General features: G+C 39.2%; 1 protein-coding gene across 2 annotated transcripts in view; it reads left to right on the top strand.

Moving 5' to 3' along the window:
• The window catches only part of vamp4 (vesicle-associated membrane protein 4), a 54,516-nt gene that overhangs the window by 8,972 nt on the left and 32,725 nt on the right, over positions 1–12,819 (top strand). For both annotated transcript variants that reach the window (XM_060830153.1, XM_060830154.1), the window contains exons 2-4: positions 218–336; positions 8,066–8,112; positions 12,423–12,473. In XM_060830153.1, coding sequence (XP_060686136.1) covers positions 271–336; positions 8,066–8,112; positions 12,423–12,473 — 164 coding nt within the window. In that variant the 5' untranslated portion in view covers positions 218–270. The remainder of the gene's footprint in view (positions 1–217; positions 337–8,065; positions 8,113–12,422; positions 12,474–12,819) is intronic.

The following is a 12,819-nucleotide window of genomic DNA, read 5'->3' on the forward strand; positions in this document are numbered from 1 at the left end:
CACCAGAAGAGGCTGTGGCTGCTGAGTTAATGTGAACCAAGATCCATTAATTTTTTTTAAAATGTCATGATATCAAGGAATATGGACTAAATGCAAATAAATACAACAAAGTCCGTGTCAGTCTTCATGTAATTGGCAGAGCAGACTCTAATCTTGATTGCCTTACTCCTGTTCCTAATGCATAACATTAATAATTCCCTTCAATTATTTGTTTTAGATTGAAGATTTGTACTTCAATTTGAAGAGACCACATTCCATTGGGCAGTAATCATGCCACCTAAATTTAAACGACATCTAAATGATGACGATGTGACAGGTTCCATAAGAAGTGAAAGGGTAAGATTTCTTACTGTTTGATTTGTTATGTATAGCATTAACAATGTCGCAAATGAGCCATTTAGGAAGTCTGGAATGGGCTTTTATTTTCTCCAGAACTCGAAATGGAACCTTGCATTTGTACCATGAAAGAACCAACAGATGTTAGTGCTTTGCTACTCTGTTTCAGCCAGGAATTTCAATGTGGTTTAAATGAGCAGAATGGTAAATTTTAACCCTGAGTGAGGTGCAGATTTGTGTTTTCCCATTACTTCTGTCCCCTTTCTGCAATAATTTTTTAAGGCATGATTAATTCCTCTCTTGAGCCCATGTGATGTAGTCAATAATTTTTTAAAGTTACCCAGTCTTAACTAAGGCACTCATGATTTTGAAATTGTTGCCTTTTTTTAATAAATTTTCTGATAAGTGTGGATGTTGCGTGATTGGGATAAGCTCAAGTTAAGGCCCCTGTGTTTGAATAACTCCTGCATATATATGATGCATAAAGAGGTAACAACAGAACTTAGTGTAAAGAAATGCCTCAAAAAAGTTTGGTTGGTATCCTTCCATTGTGGGAGATGATGGGAATGTGATTTCAAAACTTTGGTAAGATAAGATGAGATCATCTGCACTCCTTTTGATGACTGAATAACTAATTTTAGAAAAGCAAAGACTCCCACGAGTGCCGCTAATAAGGTTGCCCCTTGCCAGTAATATGACATGACCCCTGCAATGATGATGGCAAGAATTCATGTCTGCTTTGGAGCTTCTGAAACTAATTGTCATCGTGGTGAACTTCTATCTACTGCTGATGTTGCAATTTGCATCAATTATCAGCTAGAAGCTTCCATTTTTCATGATTAATTTTTAGAGTTTTCATGCCCCTTTTGGCAGCATTGTTGAATCGCAGCTTTTGAAACCCTGCTACTCTCGTAGAATAGGCTGCCTACTTGCTTGACGTAAGAACAGTAATCTTGCATTCTGTGCATTCGCCTAAGCCAGTGATGTCACCTTTGCTTAGTAGTGCTAGCATGCTTGGCAGTTTTGTCCTCAAAAGGACTGTATTATTGGTGACACTATCTTTCCATGTAATGCCTGGAATGCAGGGCAGCCATTGTGGATGGAAGAAATGGAGCCTTTGTTCTTGGTAAGTTTAGGTTATCCATGCTTATTCCTGATGAAGGGCTTATGCTCGAAACGTCGAATTCTCTATTCCTGAGATGCTGCCTAACCTGCTGTGCTTTGACCAGCAACACATTTGCAGCTGTGATCTCCAGCATCTGCAGACCTCATTTTTTACTCGAAGATTTTAACCTACTGCGAATCCTCTTACAAGGATGCCTTCCTTGAAGCAGCCTTTGCTGCCCTATAGCTATGGTCCTGCAGGTCAGTTTATTAATCTTTGAAATGAAAGTGAAATGGAAGTTGGAAATTTCAAATGAGAGCAAAAGAAATTAGAAAAACAGAGCAGGTCAGGCAGCGTCTGCAGAGAGAGAAATAGAATTAATGTTTCATGTTGATCAAGGTAATGTTTCATGTTCTTCATCATGTTATTTCATATCTATTTTGTTAGTTGGCCAAAGGTGGTGACTTTTTTTCTCGTGTGCCCTACTCCTGAATGAACTTCTGGTTGATAAACTACCTATTTGGAAGGAAACAATAAGTTTTATTGCTCTGCAGCTGGTGCTTGGAGAAGTGAAGTGAGCACAAACCTATTGAATTGTTTTACAAACCTTACTTCATTCATAACAAGTGAAGGGAAAAATTGGTGATACATGGTGCATTAACTTTAAATGCATCAAACTCTTTGATCTTCAAATGCAGCACATGTTTTTCAATCTTTGAGACCAGTAGTCTATATGAACGGTGTCAACATTGGTGAATATGTGCATACATAGATTGTAAACAATGTGTGTTATTGTTTGAATGATTTCACATAAATAATTCAATTGACTCTTTGGCTTCTGATAATACAAAAATTGTTAATCTGATGGCTGTTTTATCTCTTCAGATTGTTTTTGAGTATTTGTCATGTTGAAGAATATGTTTTGAGTATCAGACTTAAAACTATTCTTTAGCTACTTTTACATAACAATGTAACAGCCCCTCCCTAAATTTAGGATTATAACATGCAGCAGAATATCCCACTCAGGATATCAACATCATGATGTCACAATGGGAACAAGAAAATCATTTGGTAGTGATTACAGCATAATGTGAGCTCATTGCTTCACCACTGTCATAAGCTAGTTTTATGGCATTTCCAGTGCAGAATGTTTGCCTTGTTTCCCACATGGCAGCAAACTCTTCGTCACTCAACATACTACTGGAGAATGATAGGCTGCAGCCACTCCTATCCCCAAATCAGATGGTAGGCATTGGTAAAAGTTTATTGGGCTGAACTGTTAACTCTATGTTTCTCTTCATAGCTGCTCTCTGACCTTCGAATCGTACAGACGTACAGCAAAGAAACAGACCCTTTGGTCCAACTCGTTCATGCCCAACCAGATATCTGATATAAATCTAGTCCCATTTATCAACATTTGGCCCAATTCCCTCTAAACCCTTCCTATTCATATATCTATCCAGATGCCTTTTAGTGTAGTTGTGTCAAACTCCACCACTTCCTCTGGCAGCTCGGAAATACTAAAGACTATAGATACTGAAAGTCGGAGCCAATAAAATATGACACTGGAAAGGCACAGCACATCAGGCAGCATCAGAGGAGCAGGAAAGTCAACGTTTCAGGTCAGGACCCTTCATCAGGAGTCAAGTGTTTTGGTGTACTTACGATCTTAGGGTGGAGAGGAAGTGTTTGTTGACGTTGTGAATCCAGCTAAGAATGCAGAATAGTAGAGGTCCTTTGTGGGTCTGGGGAAGAGAAACCATGAGCTTGGGCAGGACTGACTGTAGTGAGAGGAGATGTCACCGCGTAGCTGCAAGCATGGAACTGAGGATTTGAAGGGTGAACTGTTTCTGCAGGTACTGTAGATAACAGTTGTCACAGTTTGGTCCAAATTGAGATGGTCTGAAGGTTGTCTGGAGTTAGTGGGGGATAAGCCGACTAAGTAAACAGGAGCTGAGAAACAAGATGTGGCTATAGGAGCGGATTGTGGTCGAAGAACTCCAGGGTGGATGAGGTAACCTGGGGGTTGCAGTGGGAGAGAGACCCCACTGAGATCTTTATGGAGGGAGGAGGAAAACCTTTTCAAGGTGGGCATCCTTCGAAGAGGCTTTGCAGTATGGTTTTCAGTGACTTGGAGTTAGCAAGGACTGCAGATGCTGGAAGTCAGAGCGGATAAAGTGTGGAGCTGGAAAGGCACAACAGGTCAGGCAGCATTGGAGGAGCAGGAAAGTCAATGTTTTCGGTTGGGACCCTTCATCAGGACTCTGGCAGCTAATTCCATACACCCACCACCCTCTGCATGAAAAGGCTGCCCCTTAGGTCCGTTTTATATCTTTCCCACCCACCTCACCTTAAACCAATGCCCTCTAGTTCTGGACTCTGCCATTCCTTGGAAAATACCTTGTTTATTTACCCAATCCACGCCCCTCATGATTTTATAAACTTCTTTAAGGTCACCCCTCAGACACTCCAGGGAAAATAATCCCAACCTATTCAGCCTCTTCCTACAGCTTAAACCCTCCAAGCCTGGCAACGTCCTGTAAATCTTTACTGAACGCTTTCAAGTTTCACAACATCCTTCCTAAAGCAGGACCAGAATTGCATGCCATACTCCAAAAGAAGCCAAACCAATGTCCTAAGCAGCTGCGTCATGACCTGCCAACTCCTATACTCAATGCACTGACCAATAAAGGCAAGCTTACCAAACACCACCTTCACTATCCTATCTACCTGTGACTCCATTTTCAAGAATCTATGAACTTGCACTCCAAGGTCTCTTTTGTTCAGCCGTATTCCCCAGGACGTTACCATTGAGTGTGTAAGTCCTGCCCTGATTTGTCTTTCCAAAATACAATACCTCACATTTATCTAAATTATACTCCATTTGCCACTCCTTGGCCCATCTAATCAAGATCCCATTGTACACTCAAGATAGCCTTCACTGTCCACTACACCTCCAATTTTCATGTCATCTGCAAAATTACTAACCATACGTCCTATCCAAATCATTTATATAAATGACAAAAAACATTGGACCCAGCACTGACCCTTGTGGGTGCGCCGCTGGTCACAGACCTCCAGTCTGAAAAGCAACTTTCCACCACCACCTTCTACGTTCGAGCCAGTTCTATATCCAAGTAGTTCTCCCTGTATTCCATGTGATCTCACCTTGCTAACCAGTCTATCATGAGGATCCTTATTTAGCACCTTACTGAAGTCCACATAGGTCACATCCACCGCCCTGCCTTATCAATCCTCTTCATTATTTAAGAAAATCCAATGAAGTTAGTGATACATGATTTCCCACGCACAAAGTCATGTTGACTATTCCTAATCAGTCTTTGCCTTTCCAACTTTGCTGAATTTTTAACTTCTTGTTCATTTTTCACATTTCCAGCACTTGCTCCATTTAGATTTTGTGATAGATACTGAAATTAGTTGAAGCCAAACCAATGTCTAGCACAAAATGGGGGCTCAAAATGCTTTTGTCTGTTTACCGTTGCATGCATTTCATCTGCCCTTTGAACTACCAGTCTGCTACAGTAGAATTATCTCCTTACTGCTCACTGACAGATTTCTTTAAATTCTGGCATTGCCACATTATTTTGCAATTGCAGGTAATCCCAGGGTTTTGAGCAGGTTCTGGTCTTGAGTTCATTTACAAGTCGTTTTGTATGCAAGTCAGAACTCAATGCAGGCCGTTGTGAAATAGCCGTTCGTAAATATAAGGAAATGTTCATGTGATCTTTAAAATTAATATTAAAATACCCTTGCATGGGGTTACATTCATTAATCAGGAATCCTCTGTAAATGTACATTTTATATAAACTATAACACATTTTGCTTCCTCCAAATATCTAAAAATGTGAACCTTTTATTAAAATAATGTCACAATTGAAAACACTCCTCCTGCTGATCAATCAGTGAAACAGCTTACAGTCCCTTTTTTTTGTTATGTGCATTTTCCCCAGTCCTCTTGCCTAGAACAGCTGAATGCAAAACCTTAACTCAAGTGGACAATGTGTTTGCGAAAACAGACTGTTTCACATACCTTCCCACCCGAGACAGAGAATGAACAAGAGCAGAATCAAGCACTAGTATCGATTGGTATATTTCGGAAAATTTTATATTTTGCTGAACCTGTTAATTTGAGCAGATACTTGTTTTGGAAGTTAGTAACAACAACAAAACTCTGTGATTGAATTCATTTTCCATATGATTGTCAAATATTTGACCTACATTTACTTCCTTTTCTTAACAGTACAACTGAATAACAAGGCAGTGATATCGGAAGAAGTAAATTAGCATCTTTGTCCAATTAAGCTGAACTATGTGCTCATCATTAATTTTAATATGAGGATCAGGAACATGGTATATTCAGGGCTTATGATTTCGTTCCCCACCCTTTCACTCCCACTTTCTCTTCATTTCTCTGTCATTGTATCATAACATTTTGAGCTTAATAAAGCCCAAATAAAGAGTAATACATGTAAAAGTTGCAAATAATTTCAATCTTGTCATATTACTAAAGTATGCTCACCTTCTGAGTTTTGCTGTAATGGTCATAGATGTGCTTGTTTGAATTATTGCTTGTAACTATCTCCCAGGCAAGCATGTATTATCCTATGGAGCTTTATAGTAGGGCCATTTCATTTGACCTAAATGCATGTTTACTGTACTTTAGGTTATCGACAGAAATTCCAGTCATCTTTTGGCTGCTGTCACACTAATCAACCGTAGGCCGAGTTAATAATTTCTTGCATCACATTTGGAACAATATGTTAACGTTCTCTTTTTTTGGGTGTTGGAACCCTGTTGTTGGTTCTGCATGGAATTCTAAGTGCACCCTGTGATCAGTGGACCTACTAGTTAAACCATCTAGAGGCAGCCTTTTGTTTAATTAGTTGCCTTTGTACATGCCATCCTGTTGAGGGCAGTCTGTGCATTTCCAAGGCTGGTGGCCCAGTCAGAGGCCCCACCAGGAGAGGTGAGCACTATAGAGGCAGGCAGATGAGTGTGATGGAACCTAAAACATGGCAGTGCCCTTGGTTGCCTGCATTGACTTCATGAACTGAAGACCCGTGAAGCTGGCCTCCATCCATCTGTTGGGGGATAAAATCCACCACAGGAGTAGTTGTGGTGAGGTCTACTGTTCGCCAAAGGTGAGCCAACCTGCTGCCAGGATGTTGACTTGTTCCTGATGTGGTTGCCCTCCTGGTCCTCTAATCCCATATCTATGCATCCCATTATTCAGGGACCAGATAAATAAATCTGGAGAGGACGCCTCTGAGGAAGTTGGTGAAAATAGGAACATTGATTCACTCAAATACAAGTTGATGGATTTGTTTCAGAAAAATACATATTTGGGATGTCGTTCATGACTAATTTGAGACGTGACCTGGGTTAAGCATGTTGTGTTTCTATTATAATTTTTTTTTTGTCTAGTAATTTCTATGCAAAAGGGTGCAGGAAAGGTGTGCATAAAAATATTGCTGAAAAGATCTCAGCCTCTAAGATTGAATTGCAGTATGAGTTGCTGCTAAACTAGAAGTTGTCTTGTATGTCAGAGATAACTACTAAATAATTTTCACATTCTTGAACAGAACAACCTTTATGTTTTTATGCTACAGTGTAAGTCCCTTGGAATCCAGGTGATGAGGTCCAAAAGGTTGTATGTTGTAGCTGAACCGTGATATCTTGTATTTTTGACAAGTAAAATTGAGATTTAAATAACGAATTATCTGTTTGAGAAGCAATAGGATCCAATGCTGTAAGTGAATTTGCAGTATAGTGAAACATGTTCTAATGAACTTCCATGTACTTGAAAATCACCTTTTTTAAATCAATTTTGTGGAAATGACATGCTGTGATATCATTTGGTTTGCAATTATGCAAATAAAGATTCTATTAATCTTTTATAACATCACAAAGTGTCACTTGAAATTGAGTTTGGGTCGAGGTGGTTGAGTGTAGTGGGAGTCCCAAACAGTACCTGGAAGCAGGCACTTGGTAGTGATTTTCCCTGAAATGGTCAAGTAGTTACTGGAAAGCATGCTGTGAGAGTGGACATTCAATGCTGGAAGGCCAAGTGGGGGCAACGTTCCTTTTTAAAAAAAAATGAAATAAAAAATAACCAGCTTACAGGGTGGTCTGTACAGCCTGTTGCCATATTGGTGGGGATGGTCTCCAAAGTTATCTGAAGCACTAGGCCAGTCTGCTGTTGTGATTACTTGGTCTCGATCACTTGGCTGAGGGTGTAAGTACTTGCCCTGTTAATCAATCTTCATGAAGTACCAGGCCATTTATCTTTTGAAGTTAGTATGTAATCTGAACATTTTCATCAGTTATTGAAGTGAAGACAAAACAAAAATACCATGTCCTACAGTCAACATATGTTCTGCATGCTTTGCCCTTTATTATTAAACAACCACTTGGCAGCAAATACAAGTATAAGGGTTTATGCAAATTTGAAACTATAGGTAAATGAGCCCCTGACCAAACAGTTGTCTTCAAGCTGTTGTGAAGTTTAACCGATTTTATGAAAGTGATGGTGTAACTTCCAGAATTAACCACGTGACCTTTAATGACTGACATCTTTCACACTAACTTTAACCTCTTTTACAGCGGAACCTGTTAGAAGACGATTCTGATGAAGAGGAAGATTTTTTCCTGTGAGTACGTGCTCTCATTTCATCATGCAGTAAATTTCAATTCCATGACAGTAAGCTCTGGTTTTGGATCCTCACAAGGACTGGCAAAGCAGTTTATTCTGCTGAGATAATAAGGTTTCATGCCTATTTGGAGTCAGTATTGAAATTGACTGCCTGCTTTCCTATCATTTTCTGCAATTGTATTAGTATTTCGTTTAAAAATGATTTAACTACCTTTGCATCTCCTCTTGGTTTTTGCTGTCAGTAACTAGAGGACAGACTTGAATTTTATGACCCAGAAAAATTTTGTTTAACTTTCTGCAGTGCATTTATATGTTGTATTTCTGTTTGTGAAAAGCTGTTTTTGGGGAATTTTCCTTAAATAGGGCCAATTCCTATTGCAAACTGCTGTACTTAAGTTTCTGTGAGGGTAAAACATGGAACCTTAGGTTTAACTTCTGTGTATGATCCCATGTCCTTGTTTAGTTTGCTGTTATCACCAGTTCTATTTTCCCAACTTCATCCAACAAAAAGACAGCATTGATTGGAAACAGCCCTGTCTGAATTTTAGATATCCCAAACTTGCATGCAAACTGGATTGAGTTCTTTTTTTTAAAAGATTCAATGGAAATAAGAACATAAGAACTAGGAGCAGGAGTAGGCCATCTGGCCCTTCGAGCCTGCTCTGCCATTCAATAAGATCATGGCTGATCTGTTTGTGGCCTTAGCTCCACTTACCCACTCACTCACCGTAACCCTGAATTCCATTATTGATCAAAAAAAAGTCTATCTTAGCTGTAAGAACGTTTACTGAAATAGTGTCGACTACTTCACAGTGAATTCCATAGATTCCCAACCCTCTAGGTGAAGAAGTTCTTTCTTAATTCAGTCCTAAATCTGCTCCTCCTAGTTTTGAGGCTATGTCCTCTTGTCCTAGTTTCACCAGTCAGCGGAAACATCCTCTGTACGTCAATCTTATCTATTTCCTTCATAATTTTATGTTTGTATAAGCTCCCCCTTCATTCTTCTCAATTCCAATCAATATAATCCCAGTCTACTCAGTCGCTTCTCATAAGCCAACCCCCCCAACTCCAGAACCAACCTAGTGAACCTCCTTTATATCCTTTGCAGTGTCAGTACATCCTTCTCTTAAGTAAGGAGAACCAAAACTGCATGCAGTAATCCAGGTGAGGTCTTACCAGTACCCTATACAGCTGCAACATCACTTCCCTGCTTTCTAAACTCAACACCTTTAACAATGAAGGACAAAATTCCATTTACCTTCCTAATTACCTGTTGTACCTGCAGACCAACCTTCTATGATTCATGCACAAGGACACCCAGGACCCTCTGCAAAGCAATGTGCTGTGACTTTTTACCATTCAAGTAATAATCCTTTTATTATTACTCCTACCAAAATTCACATTTATTAACATTGTATTCCATCTGCTGGACCTTTGCCCACTCACTTAAAGTATCTATGTTCCTCTGCACACTTTGCTCTGGCACTCATCTTAGTGTAATCTGCAAATGTTGACAGACTATACATGGTTTCCAACTCCAAATCATCTATGGAAATTGTGAATAATTGCAGTCCCAACACTGGTCCTTGAGGCATACCACTAGTTACTGGTTGCCAACCAGAATAGCACGCATTTATTCCGTCTATTTGCTTCCTGTTAGTCAGCCAATCCTCTATCCATGCTAATACTTTACCCATACTCCATGTATCTATCTTGTGCGGCACCTTGTCGAAAGCCTTTTGGGAATCTCTGTACAGCACATCTACTGGGATCCCATTGTCAACCATGTTCATAACGTCTTCATAGAATTCCAAAAGATTAGTTAAGTATGACTGTCCTTCATGATGCCTTGCTATTTCTTCCTTGATAATAGTCTCAAGTATTTTCCTCACTACAGAGGTTAAGCTAACTGGTCTATAATTCCCCATATTTTGTTTACCTCCCTTTTTAAGCAATGGCATCGCATTTGCTGTTTTCCAATCTGCTGGAACTGCCCCAGCGTTCAGCGAGTTTTGAAAAAATTATCACAAATGCACTTGCTATCTCTCTTGCCATCTCTTTTAGTACACTGGGATGCATTCTATCAGGGCCAGGAGACTTGACTATCCTTAGCTCCATTAGCTAAGGATTACTTCCAGGCCCTCACCTACCTTTGTCTCTTTGTCAGTTACTGGCATGTTATTAGTGTCCTCCACTGTGAAGACCGACACAAAATACCTATTCAATGCCTCTGCCATTTCCTCATATCCCATAACTAAATGCCCCTTCTCATCCACTAAAGGGTCAATGTTTACTTTAGCCACTTTTTTTTTCATTTTATATATTTTATATTCTGTGCTAGTTTTTTCTCATGTTCTATCTTACTTTTTATTAGAGTAACATCTCTTGAGTTATCCTTCCTTTTCACTTCTTTCATAGACTGCCTTGTAGTTAAACCTTCCTGCACATATGCTAACCTGCTGCATTCCTTTTTACTTACTATCATACTTCCTATCATTTTCCCTTTCCCTGCTCCTCCGGCTCACTAGTTTAAAGTCCTTAGTGAACACCTTATCTATCCTTATCACTAGAATGCTGGTTCCAGATTGGTTCAGGTGGAGGCTGTCCCATTGGTCCAGATCTCTCCTGTTCCAAAACTGATGCTAATGTCCCAGAAATGGAACCCCTCTTTCCCACACCACTCCCATAACCACATGTTTGCTTCCCTAATTTTCTTATCCCTAAGCCAATATGCACATGGCTTAGGTAGTAATCCAGAGATTGTAACCCTTGAGGACCTATTCCTTAATTTTGTTCCTAATGCTTAATAATCCCTGAACAGGTCCTCTATCCTAGCCTTGCCTATGTTGTTTGTCCCACATGGACCACAACAACTGGCTCCTCCCACTCCCGCTCCAATATCCTTTCAAGCCGGTCAGAGGTCTCCTGCACCCTAGCACCAGACAGGCAACATACTATGTGGAACTCGCAATCTGGCTTGCAAAGGATACTATCTATTCCCTTAGTTATGGAAAATACCTGGTAGTGCTGAATAATACCCAAGTTTGACTGTCATTGTACTTATTTGTGAATTTGATTACTGTTTGATTTAGAAATTTTCCACCAATGCCAAAACTGTCAGGATTGAATATTATATTTTATAGATTGGCATTAAATCAATTCCAAAATAATATCACAGGACAAGAGCATAAATTTTATTCATTGTCTTTCTTCTCAGCAATGTTTCACAACTCACTTAAGAGAAGTATGTTTTGAGTTTTGGATGTATATAGTGTTAAACTGACTGTGAGCAAAAACAAGAAACTTGAAAACAAATTAATATTTTTTATTTGCACTACCATCATCATTGACAATAACCTCCGCAAGGGTGCAGTTTCTTTGCCCCTGTGTCTTACATAAATAATCGTTTAATAACTATGAACCTATGCTGTCGATAATTAATTTGACCCCAGGAGAAAAAGACAGTAAGGCTGAGTCCATTCTCATCCTTGCCCAGTAAGCAGATATCTATTTGCCAACTGGAACCATGGCACTGGTTTCCCACACTCTCCCCTCTTTCTAGCTCAGAGACATTGTCACATTTCTGGAGTCTTTGCACCAAACAGTCCTGATATGTATTTGAAACTACAATCTTTCTGATCTCTTATTGAGAGATGAGAAAGCTAGGCTTGTTCTGAATATATAGAGCAGTAAAATCGACATTTCGGGCAAAAGCCCTTCATCAGGAAGAAAAAAAAGTTGATTTTACTGCTCCTCAGATGCTGCCTGAACTGCTGTGCTCTTCCAACACCACTAATCCAGAATCTGCAGTCATTGTTTTACCTTGTTCTGAATATAGATAAATTTTAAATCGAGATTTAAGAGTTAAATTGAGGGATTTTAACTGCGTAGATAAAGCATAGGTTCCATTAGCCATCAATAACGAGGATTTTGACTTTTAGGTAATTGCCAAAAGAAACAATAGACGTTTTTTAAATGCAGCAAGTTATGTTAGTTGGGAATGCATTGTGTGAAAGGGTTATGCAAACAGAATCAATGGAACTTCATATATATTTAAAGGATAACTTGTTGTTAATGAGGCTTCCTGAGGTGAATGAATCCATGATTGAGTGCAGTTAGCATTAAAAAGGAGTCTGTACTCTTTCAATTGGGGGTCATTGTTGAATGAAAGGTGCTATGCATAACATGATCTGATGATTAAGAATTAAGTTTGATAACCTGTTCAATATGCAACATTTTCAGATTGTTTAATCATGATGTTTATACCTATCATTCTTCAGCATTTCTAACTCAATGTTTTCTCTACAGAAGAGGACCTACTGGACCAAAGTTTGGACCACAGAATGATAAGATCAAGCAGTATGTGTCCAATATGTTACATTTTTAAATCCTGTATGTCTTTTTTATATAATCCTGGACTAATCTTGCTGTTTTTGGCAAATACATTTGCCAAAAATGTATTTTGGTTCGTTATGGGTAATGCACAATATGTAATAGAGCAGACCAAGTGATCCAGGCTAGATGGCATCTGTGGCAATATCCATAATTGTTGGCCATGTCAAATAGAGTGATGTAGAATGTGGCAAGAATCCAATATGAAAATAGTTTACATAAAGTATAAATAATGTTTTCTTACTGTCAGATGTAAAAAGAAAAGCTTGCAGTATTTAATTGTCAAGACACAAATGTAATGAGAAGATTTGTC

This window comes from Hemiscyllium ocellatum, chromosome 9, assembly GCF_020745735.1.
Source record: "Hemiscyllium ocellatum isolate sHemOce1 chromosome 9, sHemOce1.pat.X.cur, whole genome shotgun sequence".
Lineage (NCBI taxonomy): Eukaryota > Metazoa > Chordata > Chondrichthyes > Orectolobiformes > Hemiscylliidae > Hemiscyllium > Hemiscyllium ocellatum.